Source organism: Aquarana catesbeiana, linkage group LG02, assembly GCF_042186555.1.
Source record: "Aquarana catesbeiana isolate 2022-GZ linkage group LG02, ASM4218655v1, whole genome shotgun sequence".
In the NCBI taxonomy this organism is placed as follows: Eukaryota; Metazoa; Chordata; class Amphibia; order Anura; family Ranidae; genus Aquarana; species Aquarana catesbeiana.
The window spans coordinates 584,118,162-584,134,184 of record NC_133325.1 but is presented as its reverse complement, the minus strand read 5'-3'; the positions used below and the strand labels follow the sequence as shown (position 1 = coordinate 584,134,184).

General features: G+C 42.3%; 1 protein-coding gene across 1 annotated transcript in view; it reads left to right on the top strand.

The window, feature by feature from the left end:
• The window catches only part of LOC141128744 (lysophospholipid acyltransferase 2-like), an 86,004-nt gene extending 81,634 nt beyond the window's left edge, over nucleotides 1–4,370 (top strand). The window contains exon 13 of the mRNA XM_073616210.1: nucleotides 1,363–4,370. Coding sequence (XP_073472311.1) covers nucleotides 1,363–1,504 — 142 coding nt within the window. The 3' untranslated portion in view covers nucleotides 1,505–4,370. The remainder of the gene's footprint in view (nucleotides 1–1,362) is intronic.
• The last annotated feature ends 11,653 nt before the right edge of the window (nucleotides 4,371–16,023 follow it).

The window sequence follows — 16,023 nt, the reverse complement described above, 5'->3', positions numbered from 1 at the left end:
ACCCAGCAGTGATTAAATATCACCAAAAGAAAGCTCTATTTGTGTGAAGAAAATGATTTAAAAAAAAATTGTTTGGGTACAGTGTAGCATGACCGCGCAATTGTCATTCAAAGTGCAACAGCGCTGAAAGCTGAAAAATGGCCTGGGCAGGAAGGGGGTCTAATGCCGTGTACACACGGTCGGACTTTTCGTCTACAAAAGTCCGACGGACTAAAGCCGGCTGACAATCCGATCGTGTGTGGGCTTCCCCGGACTTTTAGCGGACTTTTCCAGCCGCAAATCTGACGGACTTTAGATTTGAAACATGCTTCAAATCTTTACGTCGTAACTACGCCGGACCCAGAAATCCGCTCGTCTGTATGCTAGTCCGACGGACAAAAACCCACGCTAGGGCAGCTATTGGCTACTGGCTATCAACTTCCTTATTTTAGTCCGGTGTACGTCATCACGTACGAATCCGTCGGACTTTTGTGTGATCGTATGTAGGCAAGTCCGTTCGTTAGAAAGTCAGCCGCAAGTCCGCCAAAAGTCCGCCAAATGTCCGTCGAAAGTCTGTCGGACGGGCTGTCGGACATTTGTAGCCGAAAAGTCCGACCGTGTGTACGTGGCATAAGTGCCTGGTAGGCAAGTGGTTAAAGATGGTTAGTTTGCCTGTGTTTAACTATTCCAGTTTTTTCTGTTTTATGGCAAGCTTATTCCTTACTACCATTCATTAGTTTTAGACTCCAAAATTTTCCAACCACTTTTTTAGTATTTTATTATTTTATTTACATTCACCTAAAATGACAATATTGCTGTACTGGAATTTGAAAAAAAAAATAATTGCAGCTTTAGGACATCAGTAGAACAGTGGCCTAAATAATGTATTGTAATACAAGGTGTTCCCATTTCCTGTGGACATTGTCCCGTTTAGTTCTAGTTTGTCAGCTTTTCCAGAAATTTGGCACTTTGGCGTTTAACTTTCAAAGGCCACTTCATTGCATTTTATTTTGCTGACCTAAAGATTGCTGGTTTAAAAACACCTGGGAAAAAGGTAGATTATTTTGAAACCAATCAACCAATAAACCAAGCTACTGCAGACTTGATTCATTATAAAGGTTCTTTATAAATCTAGAAATCTCTCCTCTATATTTATTTCTTTTGGTTTCTGTTATGGAAGTATTCAGTCTGTTTTATGTCCCTGCTGTTCATTTTCTCTCACCTTGTCCTATAGTAATAAGCTACAGAGAACCTGTTAATAACATAATTTCACTGCCCTCCACTAAATCATGGTAAAGTGAGATAATGCATTCTTGAGGACCTACTTGCATTTCTGTGTTTATGTTATAATAAGTAGACTTATGTCTCTCTCTCTCCTTACAGGTCTTTGTTCTTCTGCTTGCACATTCTTCCTGTCTTGCTGCTCATGGTTTTACCTAAAAAAAAAAGACCTGTCTCTGTAAAAGAAAGCTCTGCAGAGACACCTTGTGACCGTAACTACAACCACCTGAAGAAGGAAAAGTAGTGAGCACTTTCTTCACACCAGACCCAGAATGTTATACAAATAGGATATGCGCGTTACTTAAAGTGACTGTAAATTTTTATGTTTTTTAAACAACAAACAGGTTTATATTTACCTGCTCCGTGCAATGGAATTGCACAGAGTGGCCAAAAACCTCCTTTTCTTGGGTCCCCGCTGGTGCTTCCAGTCTCCTCTTTTTTGGTGAGTTCCCCCATAGAAATCTGATTTTTATGGGGGCACTCGTGCAGTCTCTCTGTCTGCATGTATAGACACAGACAAGGGGTCTCGGCCCCACCCCTGCTCCCTCGTCACTGGCTTTGATGACAGCAGCAGGAGCTAATGCCTCCCGCTACCTCAGCAAAGCCTGTGAGACCAGGAAATGAGGGAAGAAAAGAGCTGCAGATTGGCACAGTGCTGGATTGAATGAGGGCTCAGGTAAGTAAAAGGGAGGTGACTGGGGGGATACTAATGCCTAAGCATTTTTTAACTTGATGTGGTTGTAAAGTCAGAAGGTTTTTAATCTTAATGCATTCTATGCATTAAGATAAAAAATCCTCTATGTGCAGCAGTCCCCCTCAGCCCCCCTAATACTTACCTTAGCCCCATCTCTATCCAGCCATGTCCACGAGTGCCTCAGCTATCCGGGACTCTCCTCCTGATTGGCTGAGACACAGCAGCGGCGCCATTGGCTCCCCCTGGTGTCAATCAAAGTCAGTTAGCCAATCAGGAGAGAAAGGGGTTGGGCCCGAACCGGGGCTCCGTGTCTGAATGGACACAGGGAGCTGGGACTTGGCTCGCTTGCTGTGGGGGGAATCGATAGGAGGGAGGGGCCAGGAGAGCCAAAGAAGGACCTGAGAAGAGGAGGATCTGGGCTGCCCTGTGCAAAACCACTGTACAGAGGAGGTAAGTATAACATGTTTGTTATTTTTAGAGAAACAAAAATGACACTTTACAATCACTTCAATGCAGGGAATGCATTAAGGTAAAACATGTCCAGGCTTTATAACCACTTTAAGATGCCTTACAGGCATGCATTTTTTTGTTCAGCCTGTGGGCAGAACAAAAAAAACCTGATTCTTCCATCCATGCCAATCAGCACAGATGGACAAATCTTACCTGACAACTATTGTATTCTGGCAGCCAGCACTTGAATCTGTCAGCATGCCTGAACAGTGCCTGCATCTGATTGGATGCAGTCTCTGTTTGGTCCAAACTTTTCACACAGCTTCTAAAGAAAAAGTTGATTGAACAATCAACTTCTGTCGATCTAGTTGGTGTGTGACAGGGCCACCTAAAGTTTTGAATTTTGCTCACCATAAATCAGCACACATTTGTGTTGTTTATAGTAGCCTTTAGGTTGTTAATTTTATTTTTATTTTTTGTTGCTTTTGCCAAAATGAATAAACATCTAGGAAAAAGGACACTTCTTCATAGCAAACAGTCACATTCATGGACTTAATAGTGTAAAATCTGACAGGCTGCTATGGACAAGGTGTCCAATTTCCCTAGCACAATTTTTATGATAAGTATTACAAAGTGAATGTGCCACTTGCTGAAGGCACATAATAGGTTTTATGCATTAGTCAAACTGTTTCTGCCATAAGGGCCCCAAACTTTGAATATTAATCAGGAAAACAGGAACTATACATTGTTATTGTGCTTTAATTATAGAAATAAGCCAACAAATTCAACATTCCCTGAGACAAATTTTGTAAACATTTATTGATGTAATGGTCTTTTTAATACAAGAAATTGTCTTCAAAAAGATTCATCTAAAGGAATCTGTGTGTCTGGAGTATATTACTACGCACCACTTTATGTTTTATGGACAGGACCTCAGTTCTAAAGATTTTGTACTGTAAAACCATTGTGATTCCTGTATTTCTTTTTCTACAGTAAGGCTTTCATAAACCTAAGAGGGACAGTTAGACATGCAGGCATGATCTGACTGCCTAAAGGTTTGTCTGTTGGCCAACCGGTCATAGCATACATGTAAATGGGGTAGTAAGGAAACAGCATTGCTGATCAGTGTGTCCCCCTGTAAACATTGCTTAAGAGAGTGTGTTATGGTCCCCCTGTCAGAACACAAAAGCACAGTGGACAGATCGCCGCATTAACATTGCATGTGTTAGAACAGCGATCTGTCAATTTTTATTTTGTTTAGCCCACTGGGTTGAACAATAAAAAACTTTACATGTGTACCAGGCTTTAGATTTTGTAATATACACAGAATAATGGATAATGTATGGCCAAACATCAGGACAACTGGTCTGCAGCTGTGTTTCAGCCAGTCTTATCTCAGCGTCCACAGTCACCTTACCCTTGGCACTTCAGTCACATTCAGTCACATGCTGATCACTGTAACAACAAACACTCTAAATGCCATCTGCTTCGACCATTTACTATTATTTGTGTCACCAGCATAGAGACGCAGTGTAGAGATAAACATAAATATATACATCACAAACTAGAAAAGCCAGTTGGTCATGTGCCAATATAGTGTTTGGTGTTTACTGTGCATACTTTACAAAATGCCTAGCACCAGTCTTACAGGTCTTGCAATGTAGGGGAGAAAATATAAATTACCCCGTTCCCACCTTTAGGATGCTTTCATCTGTTTTTAAAACAGAGTAATAACTTTATTCATCTCCCTGAAAGAAACAAAAATATTTATATACAGTACAACGTCATATTTCTTTGTTATTGTGCCAAATTAGCTGGCTCATCAGCCTTTGTTAATAATTTAGAATATTAGGTGAAACACTAAATTATTGAGCATGTCTTAAGAATTACATTGTGACCTTTGAAAATGTTTTATATTTGCAATATATTTTATACATGTTCGTAAATAAAGCAAAATTTATGAAAATCTGTGTGCGTACTTTTATAAACATGTTAAGGGCGGCACAGTGGTGTAGTGGATAGAACTTTCGCCTAGCAGTAAGAAGGGTCACTGGTTTGAATCCCAACCACGACACTACCTGCCTGGAGTTTGCATGTTCTCCCTGTGCCTGCGTGGGTTTACTCCGGTTTCCTCCCACACTCCAAAGACAAGCTGGTAGGTTAATTGGATCCTAACTGAATTGTCCCTAGTATGTACGAATGTGAGTTAGGGACCTTAGATTGTAAGCTCCTTGAGGGTAGGGACTGATGTGAATGTACAATGTATATGTAAAGCGCTGCGTAAATTGACGGTGCTATATAAGTGCCTGAAATAAATAAATAATAAGGAGTAGATGCTGGTAGGCTGAAACACCCACTTCTTATGGCTCTCCACTGTTTCTTAACTTCCCAGTGACTGCCATGGTCATTAATTGGGGGTCTCAACCTCACTTCTATTTCACATTGAAATAGAAGTGACTTCTGTCACTTTTCCTCCAAACCTAACTGTTTTCTTTGGTGAAGAGCTCAAAAAAACATAAGATTCATTCATTGTATCCTTGCCAAAGATCAGACATGGACTTTACTGACAGCAAACAAAGACACCTATTGCCTGAACACGTAGTAACGGATCCACAGCTCACGTACTGAATTCGTAGGTTTGGAGGAAAAGTGACAGAAGTCCTGTCCAAGTATTCACAGGTGGAGCAATCCTCTTCTATTTTTTCATTTAAATACGTTTACACCCCATCAGATTAACCTGTACAGATCTCAGACCATGAATGTTCTACCCTCGCTGAGCATAGCAATAAAAATGAGAGCAAGGCAGAAGGGAAATGTGTTTCTGCCAGAGTAAAAATTGTTGGAAAGTTTATTTTTTGTGTTTGATTTTCTGACGGATGGTGGGATCAAATCAATGTTTGTTTCAAGTAGCGGGTCTACAAAAAATTTTAAGGGCTTTAGAACAAAATTATATGACTCAATGATGGCAAGATCGAACACTCTGATGAATGATTCTTTCAGAATCTCCATATGAAATGAAAATCTACTGGGGTATGGCCAGCTTTAGGGTAAAAAATACTGTACATTAGTACATTTCAAACGATTCCTCGTACGTTCAATGGAGAAATCTTTCCTGGCCAGCTCCACTGGCTGTCAAGATACTCATGTTGGTTTTTTATAAGATTTAGTGGTTCTGGAAAAAAATGCTTTCCTAAAATAAAGAGAATCTGTTTTTCCTATTTACTGTAGGTTTCAGAATAATTTTGCTGTGAATTTCTATAAGCAATAAATCTTTTTTGTAGCCCAATCGTTAGCTGCCTGGTCTCCCCTAAAGAAGCACAGGTGGACTAATAGTTTAGCCACCTTCATCCATCCACCTGGAAAGGAATCCTAAGGCCTGAGGACAGGGCTGAGAATAGCTGCAATAGATGATAAATCGCCTCTCCTTACTACACAAACAGGCAGGTGGACTTTTGAGCGTCATAGCCAGCGTTCATATAGCCTTAGCTAGGGGGTTTCCAGGCTCTGCCTCTGGACTCACAACAGTGTTGGCTTTCAGGATCAGTGAGCACAGGTGCTCCGTTTAGAGTATTAAGTCATTCTGACAGTTTCACTGAAGCTCTCATGAGGTCACTATGAAAACCTGCTGTATAAATTGTCATCACAAACAAGGGCATGATTGCCCCGTATACCGGCTAAAGGGGAACCTTCGAATAGCAAAAGATTTATCCTATTGCCATCTTATTTCTGTTAAATGCCATTTTTATGTTTTTCAAAACGGGCTTAATAAAAAGTTGTGGTATATGACAGTACTAGTTGAAGGAAGTGACAGATTCTAATCTGTCCCTGACGCATACTGCTACATTTCCTGTGCAACAGTTAATTTGAGCAAATTGAATTTCTAGACATTAAATAGGATATAAAATAAGATCAAAGATAAAATAGTAGAAAATGTATATCACTTTATCCTTTCTTTATACATCCATATAATCTTCATTTATTTTTCTCTCCTTTTAAAAACTGTTCTAAGCTCTCAAAGTTTCTCCAGTGCTCCTAAATGATTAACATTTTATTCATTCGGTGCTAGCCATTGCCTTCTGTGGTTAGAGCTTGCAATGAAATGGGCATGACCTAGGCTGTATATTTGTAGGTGCCAGGCAGTGATATCCTTCCAGGGAGGAATGTACATTGCGGTGCACCCATGTTTGTAACTCCACTGCCAGAACTTGCACACACCTCTGCAAGATGAGTCAGCAGAGCAGGGCAATCAACTGTGTGTCTCTGGGTAAACACAGGACTCTACATAATGCCCAACTCAAGAAAAGAGGCTATAAATTGGATGGGGTTGCTGTAGAAGGGGACTGGTAACATTTGACTTGAGGCAGTTCTAATCTACTAGCCTTTATAGCTCTCGCTCAGTCCACCTATTAGTGCAAAATTAAGTATCACTAAACTATGATGCAAAGCACAAGTGCCTTAAGTGGTTGTAAACCTTTCCATATACCAAGTGAAGTGACTGGCCTCAGGTGATTCACAGAGATGAAACAAATCCTCCTACATAAGGTGTACCTGTTTATCTGCAGTCTGCTTTCCTCTACATTTGTTCAAAGTCCAGAATTTATAAAACTTGTCCGAGCTGTCAAAAAGCGGGATGGAGAGCTGAAGTTACACTCAGCAGAGTTCAGTGAGGGGAGCTCTGAGAGCTGATTAGACGGAAGGGACACAGGGCTGATGCAAGTTTTTTGACACCCTCGGCGAAACCTCATTTTGGCGCCCCCCTTGGCTCCGCCCCTGACTTCACCCCTTTGCCCTGCCCTTGTAACACATGTGACCTACCTGACCATTACACTGACCACATACACTGACCTACTTGACACATACACTGACCTACCTGATCACATATACTGACCTACCTGATCACATACACTGGCCTACCTGACTCATACTTCCTGCACTACTCACACCCCCCCCATCCTCCACAGGCACACGGCTCGATTGGAGGATTCATCCTCTTCCTTACCTCTCCATGGCCTCATCGTCCATCACATCTCTCCTGAGGGCTCTCCCCAGCACTGGGCGGGCAGTATTGCTTAGGAGTCCCCGCTAGTGCCATTCAGCTGCTCCGCGGTGTCCTCCGTTGGCCGGGAGGTCAGCTTAACCAACAGCCGCTGCACCTCTCTCAATGCTCTCATGATTTTCACTGAGCCCCGCCCCTCTGCTGTACTCATACAGGCTGCACCAGAGGGACAGACTGGAGCAAAGGAGTCCCCGGGGGCGGTAGTGAGGAGATGTGACAGCGGGGCGCTCAGCGGGACACATCATGGGATTGACGGCACTGTACCTGCAGCGGATGTGCTCCTGAGACAGCTGTCACTGCATGGGAGCGAGCTATCAGGGAGGAGAGCCAAGCTCACACATGCCTGGAGCTTCACCGCACTGGGACAGAGGCCGTGGCTACGCCCTAGGTGGTAGTGCACCCTGGGCGGCTGCCTAGTTTGCCTAGTGGTAGCACCGGCCCTGAAAGGACACACCCCCTTCACACAGCACACAGGAACAGAGTGGAGGCTGTCAATCAGCTGAAGGTCCCTCCCCTGTCATCCTATTTCTCTTGGTGTCAGGAAAACTTGTCAGAAGTGACTCATGCTGATAGCAGAGGAACTGAGCAGCAGACAGTATTGACACTTAAAAGAGAAGTATGTTTTTTTTTTGTTTTTTTTTCCCAGAATCATACTTACCTAGGTGGATGCAGCATCGGTTCGATGTTGCATCTGTCCCCCGCTGCCTCTGTACTGAGAACCGAGCGATCGAACACCGCCGATGGCTCGGGGTTCTCCCAGCTCCCCAAGCAGAGAGTTGCTGATTGTCAATCAGCAAATCAGCAGCGCTCCACTCTTCCCCCCCCCCCCCCGCGCAAACGCTCAGTGGAGCACTGAGCTGTAGAGGGGCAGAGAGCGTCCTTCTCGGCTTTCAGCAGCTCACTGAGAGGCTAAGATGGGTATCAGTCCAGGCACCAGGCGGATCCAGACGTTATTTTCGGGATGACACGGTGCCTAGACGGTGCCCTTATTATAGGCTTACCTGTAGGTACAATTAAAAAATAAGACCTTACTTCCTCTTTAACCACTTCACCACTCGGTACTTTGACGTTAAATACCAGGGTTATGGCAGCAGTTAGCTGCCATAACCCCGGTATTTTCAGAAACTTTGTGCGTCTCTTTTTAAGAAATATGTGGTCTCTGTGGCGGATCACCTTTTTTGGGGGGGACGCTCCGGTCATCTCCACCGCTTACTTGAACCGTCAGTAGCGCAGAGACAATCACGTCTGCTCCCCTCACAGCCTGGATGCCGAGTGAGGAAAAGATGGACCCCACTTGGCTCCATAGCATTGGAGGGCGGAAGCAATGTCAAACATCACTTCGGCCCAATGGTCTTAAAGGGGAGATTTTTTTTTTTTGCAAAAAAGAAAAAAAAATGACATTTGATTTTTTTATTTTTTTTCATTGCATTTAAGTCTAAATGTTAGATCTGAAGTCTTTTTGACCCCAGATCTCACATTTAAGAGGTCCTGTCAGCCTTTTTTTCTATTACAAGGGATGTTTACATTCCTTGAAATAGGAATAAAAGTGACCCAAACATTTTTTTTAAAAGGACAGTGTAAAAATAAAAAGTAAAATAAATAAGAGAAAATTTTTCTTAAGTGCCCCGCCGAGCTCGAGCGCAGAGGCAAGCTCATACGTAAGTCGCGCCCGCATATGAAAACGGTGTTCAAACCACACATGTGAGGTATCGTCGCGATCATTAGAATGAGAGCAATAATGCTAGCTCAAGACCTCCTCTGTAACTCAAAACTGGTAACCTGTAGAAAAATTTAAACGTCACCAATGGAGATTTTTAAGGGCCAAAGTTTGTCCCCATTCCACGAGCGGGCGCAATTTTTGAAGCGTGACATTTTGGGTATCAGTTTACTCTACATAACATTATCTTTTGCAATATAGAAACAAATTGGGCTAACTTTAATGTTGTCTTATTTTTTAATTAAAAAAAGTGTATTTTTTTTCCACAAAAATTGCGCTTGTAAGACCGTTGTGAAAATACAGTGTGACATAAAGTATTGCAATGACCACCATTTTATTCTCTAGGGTGTCTGAAAAAATATATATAATGTTTTGGGGTTCTAAGTAATTTTCTACAAAAAAAAAAAAAAAATGATTTTAACAACAAGTCTCAAAAAGAGGCTTGGGGCTGAAGTCAGATTCTAATTTAGAAATAACAGAGGAACAGATGATTTTGCCTTTTTATTTAAGCCCCCTTCTCGCTTGAGCGTTTTTCAGCTGATTTCCCTACAACTCACTATACTCAATATACAGAATCACATTGTTTCTGATTGACTCTGTTCATACTTGTACTCTCAGTTGGCATATGCTCAAAAAAAGTACATGACCTTTTTTGAGCGGATTCAGGTGTTTTTGACCCCATAGACTTCAATAGGAGAGCTACTAAAGGGACAATAGGCGCATTTTTATTCTCCCCGACTTGCCTGGCCTAGGAAACATACACCTGAACCTGAACTGCCTGTAGAATGCTTGAAAAAAAAGCTTCAAAATTATCACTCTGCTCAGGTGTGAATGCAGGTTAAGTTATAGTACAGGTGCCAGCAACAAATGTTCCAGAACTGACTAACTTAATCTTTAAAGAAACATAGAGGTGCTGAGCTTTCCTTTGAAAACAAAAAAAAACAGTTGATTGGTTGTCCTGATGAGCATCTTACTTCAAAACTTTGAGGCTGGGTTCACACCATTGCGAATTGGATGCGGATTTCATCGCATTCCAATTGATTGCGGATTTCATCGCATTCCAATTGATTGCGACTGGCTCTCAATGGAGCTGGTTCACACATCCCTGGAGCGGCTTGGGTGCGAATTGCAAAGGAGCCCTGTGCATCTTCTGAAATCGGACTTGAAACTACAAAAGGGACGCACCGGACCCCTGCTGTGGGCCACTCCATGCCGCAGTGTGAACCCAGCCTAAATCACTGATAAAAAAAAATGGCAGACAAAGACGTATGGCTTTTCTCTGATTTATCAGATCTGCACACATGATGTGAGTAAATGACCCAAAAGTATTGAAGTATTGAAGCTGGAATGTCAACATGACAGCCAGTCATCTAGTATTTTTCAGGAGAGTCAAGTGTATCTCTCATCACATGTTTACAGTAAAGATACTATAAAATATATTTACTGCAGTCTAATTAGTTAGCCAAAAAATTGTATCATTTCAAATCCAAATATGTAAAATATATGAACCAAGATTACAATGTTGCAGAACAAATTGAGGCAGTGCAGAAATTGCTGGAATTCTTCAAAATACAGGTGGATTTTGGAGAATAATTGGCAGTGTAAGAGACAGTTTTGCATTAGATAACTGCAGTGAACTCAGGGAAGCTTAAAGGAGTTCTGTACAAATAAGAATGAGAGAACTGTTATTTCTATTTTTCTTTTACATAAAACTCAAAAAGCATTAAAGCCTTTGGATTAGGATAATAACCAGTTACCTAGGACTTTAAGGGCTAGTTTACACTTGCTTCAAAACATGGCTTCGGACATGCTTTGTTAAAGCTCTCTGAATGCCAGTCAAAGCCCCTGTCACAAAAAAAAAAAAAAAAAAAAAAAGGTTAGCTTACAGTGCTTTTTACACCATGCTTTTTGCTTGGTGCTTCGCTGCGGCTTTGGTTGGGCTTCCATGAGGCTTTGGTGACGCTTCGATGAACCTTTGGTGGGGCTTTGGTGAGGCTTTGTGGGGCTTCAGTGAGGCTTCGATGAGGCTTCAGTGGGGCTTCAATGGGGCTTCGATGAGGCTTCATGCAAGCTTTTCCATAGACTTCAATGGAGGCTTTGAAGACACTATGAGGGCTAGTTTACACTTGCTTCAAAACATGGCTTCGGACACGCTTTGTTAAAGCTCTCTGAACACCAGTGAAAGCTTCTGCCACTATATAAAGTGGTTAGCTTACAGTTCTGTTTACAGGCTTCAGGCGAGCTTTGCTATAGACTTCTATGGAGGCTTTGAAGACACTTGAAGCACCACTGAAGCTATGTGAGGTATAATTTTTGAAGCGGAGCGAAAGCAAAGCAAAAGCATGCAAAGCAACAGGACTGTAAGCTAACCATTTTATTTAGTGACAGGGGTTTTGACTAGCGTTCAGAGAGCTTTAACAGAGCCTGTCAGAAGCCTTGTTTTGAAGCAAGTGTAAACTAGCCGTTAATGTGTGTTGAAGCCAAAGCAAGTGTAAATGAGCCCTAATAATGAGAGGTCGGTAAAGGCAGCCTAGATACATTCTCTGTACAGATTTCCTTCATGTTTATTCTTGGTACTGCTCTGTAGTGATTAGAGGAAGTCACCATAGCAGAGAATAGATTACTATTATACAGGATTTTTTATAGTGCCAACAGTTTGCGCAGCACTTTACAACGTGAGGTCAGACAGTACAGTTACAGTACAATACAATTCAATACAGGAGGAATCAGAGGGTACAGGAGGAATCAGAGGGCCCTGCTCGTTAGAACTTACAATCTAAAAGGGAGGGTCAAGTGATACGAAAGGTAATAACTATGGGGGGACGAGCTGATGGAGAAAATAAAAGTACAGTTATTAGGTAGGGGCAGAATAGGCTTCTCTGAAGAGATGGGTTTTCAGGGATTGTCTAAAAGTGGACAGAGTAGGAGATAGTTGAAAAGACTGGGTTAGGGAGTTCCATAGGAAGGGGGAGGCTTGGGAGAAGTCCTGGATGCGAGCATGGGATAAGGTGATGATGGAGCTAAAGAGCAGGAGGACTTTGGCGGAACAAAAAGAACGATTAGGTTGGTATTCTGAGACTAGGTTAGCACTGTAGCTGGGAACAGAGTGGTGGATGACTTTGTAAGTTGTTCATAATTTGAATTTAATTTGTTGGTTGAGTGGCAGCCAATGAAGGGATTGGCAGAGAAGAGTAGCAGATACTGAATGGTTGGTAACGTGAAGTCTGGCAGCAGCATTCATGATGGACTGAATAGGGAATAGCCTATGCAAGGGTAAGCCAATGAGGAGGGAGTTGCAGTAGTCGAGGTGGGAGTGAGATAGAAGCTTTGTGGTGTCATTGGTTAGTAAGGGGCATATTTTGGAGATGTTGCGTAGGTTCAGGTGGCAAGCTTTGGACAGTGATTGGATGTGGGGCTGAAAGGATAGATTAGAGTGCAAGATAACACCTAACACCTTGGCATGGGGGGACAGGTTGATAATAAATGACCCTGAACTCGCTTAGTAAAGTCATCCCAATGCATATGGTACTACAGTATCTGTGCACTTTGCCAAACCCTGATAAAAAAAAAAAGCCATTGCAGGGCAGTTGTCCCTTGTCACCTAAATTACCAGGAACAGTCCATGCCTGGAAGGCTAGTTGAAAGTGATTTTTTTTCTCAGATATGATGCCTGGATGAGAAGCTAGCTGTGCAGGAAGGGTCCATCATTGCACACAAAAGTTGTCTAGCTTGTTGCACAATCTCTGTGATTGTGACAGGTCTGACCCTTTGTCAACCTCTCCCTCTTCGCACTAAAAAGATTGAAGTACTCCAGCACTAAAGTACACTGATTGAGTCACAGGATGCTGTGAGCAATCAAGAATGTGCAGATGTCGAACTACTTGCAGTATATTACTTCTTAAAACAACATCTGCCCGTCTATGATAATCCTAAATCTTTGGCTCACCTATGTGAAAATGTATTACTTGCATTCACAATGTTGATAGGAAAGCACGCATACCTGTAGAAAAATATAGATACTTGTTGCTGTTTTTTTTAAATTTGAAGTTGTAGGGATCTGCTGCCCTCTACTGTTAGCTGCTAATATCACAGTGTTATGTATAGTTATGCGTTAGAATTTCCTGTCTCTTGGAGGCTGGCTTTGAAAACCCCAGAAGGAGGAAGTGGAGAGAGAAAGTCTGCCCATGGCTTTTGGGTGTATGTGTGCGTGTGTTTAAAGAAGGGGAAAAAAAAAAAAAAAAATATATATATATATATATATATATATATATATATATATATATATATATATATATATATATATATATATAATATATATATATATATATATATATATATATATATATTTTTTTTTTTTTTTAACTCCTGGTTTGGTTGCTATGGTTGAGGTAAATTCAGTTTTTGGCTTCCCCATAGTAGGGGAGCAGTACTAGGTTATTTTTTGGCTGTTCTGAGTGCTTCTGGTGCAGGTTCAACTACACCCCCCTGCATTCCATTGAGCTCTGGAATATAGTGGGTGTGAGAGGCAGACCCTGTGCTGAATATTCATACAGCCTCAGCCAATCCCTGGTCAGGAGAGGGACCAGCAGGGGTCTAAGCATACCTCCCAACATTTTGAGATGGGAATGAGAGACTCCTACTAGCAAATGTATGTAGGCATAGGACATGCCCTCTGCCACACCCCCTTAAAGGAGAATTAACCAAAAAAAAAGGTTAATTAAATCCACAAGAGCTTTTTTTTTACCACTACTATTCCTTTATATTGGCTTTAAAAAATTACAAATGCAGCCATTTAGAATTTGGATGGAAGGTTTAGCACTGGAAAAGTGCATATTATATACAACTATGAGGATCAGACCAAAATGAGGGACAAATGAGTGGGAAAGAGGGGCAGAGGAACATTGCTCCAAATCAGGGACAGTCCCTCAAAATCAGGGACAGTTGGGAGCTATGCTCTAAGAGATGTATAAATAGTCTGGGGTATAGAACAGCAGTCTCATGTTCCTGGGGCTATCAGTTACAGGGCAGAAGAAATTATTTTTGGGGGATCCCAGCTCCAGCTAAAGGAGCTTGGGGACCAACGTCCAGAGCCTTCTGAAGCGGTGCAGGAAGATTTGCAGAAGACCGAAACCAGAGGCATCCAGTACAGAGACTGGCTGGCACTACAAGAAGCATTACAGTACCCAGGGCACAGTTAATACTCGCATTAAAGGGGGTTGTAAACCCTCAAGCTTTTTCACCTTAATGCATTCTACTCCTTCTGTAGTGCAGCAGCCCTCCAGATCCCTCCTTTTACTTACCTGAACCTGATCTTTTCAGCGACAAGAATTAGCACAGCAGCTCCAGACGCTGTCTCCGGTCCTTATTGGATAGCTTGATAGCAGCGGGAGCCATTGGCTCCTGCTGCTGTCAATCAAATCAAATGACGCGGGAGCTGGGGGCTGAGTCCTGCTGTCTGTGTCAATGGACGCAGCAGCAGGACTCGGGAGCGAGCCCTCACGAGTGCCCCCATTGAAAACGGCTCTCCGTGGGGGAGGAGGAGCCTGGAACGCTGCTGGGGGACCCCAGAAGAAGAGGATCAGGGCCACTCTGTGCAAAACTCTTGCACAAAGGAGGTAAGTATAACATGTTTTTTATTTTAAAAAAAACAACAAAGCTTTACAATCACTTTAAGAATTCTAAAGCCTGCACTTGTCACTCTTTGGGAGAGCTCACCACAGTTACTGATTCAAGTTATACCTTTGCCAAGGGGTCCCCTAAGTGGTAGTTCTCTCAATTCTGGAAACAAGAGGGTGGCTGTACTCTGAAGAAGCAGAACAGTTACCAGTATCCTCTATAGTAATTCTTTTAGTTTTTGGAGTATCCCAAGGCTTACACGCACCCACCCAAGTTAAATAAACTGCAAAAAAACATGCATGGCCTGTTTTCTGAATTGAGTGACTGTGAATTGCTGTGTGCCTGGCTGCCATGTGCCTTACAGGGAATGGAACCTGGGATATCATACCACAGCCAGCCCAATCTAGGGTCTGTGCCAAAAGAGTGCTACATGTGTATATATAGAGAGAATGGTGAAAGAAGTTTAGCTGTCTCCGTGATGTTATGTTAGATGTACTACATAGCTAATTAATTTGTGATACCGTGTGCTTGTGTAGTGGTCACCTTACTGTATGTTAGTTGGTGAACCTGTTTTTGTAAGAGAGTTTTTATGCAGCTCCTGTTATTTTAGCTTACCCTGTCCCTTCTGCTCTGGGATTCTATAGCTAGTTTTACCTTAGGGCTCGATAACCAGCATAGGCTAGAGCCAGGTTAGGCATCCAAATGCCACTTCTGTTAGTTAGAGGTCCAATAGCATGACAGATTAGACGCTACTAGGGACTAAGCATAGTAGATAGGCTGACTCTAAGTTCCAGGCTGTATTCCAGGCCAGTTGGACAATGGCTGGAGGGTCTCCTCATCACCACATCTTGTTTTTAGGTCTCCGACGCAAAGACGGGCTATCGTTTTCAGGGGCCCCTGCAACTGGACTTTGCCACAACATTCATTGGGAGGTATCCCTATTATTAACTATATATACACGGGTATATGTGCGCAATTCCACCAGGACTTGTGTTGGGCCCTTTGATGATAATATCTGTTTGTACATTGTATGTATGTTCTATTATTAATAATTTCTCATAGAAAGCTTGTATTATTTCCATAATGGTGTGTATCTGTATACCTATGAATAGAAAAACACATATATGAAAGTCAGCAAGCTGCATACCCCAAAAGAAATGCAAAATGGGATAGTTACCCCAGGGGAGTTTTTAGCAGCAAAGTAATTTGATCCAAAAAGAAATTATGTAT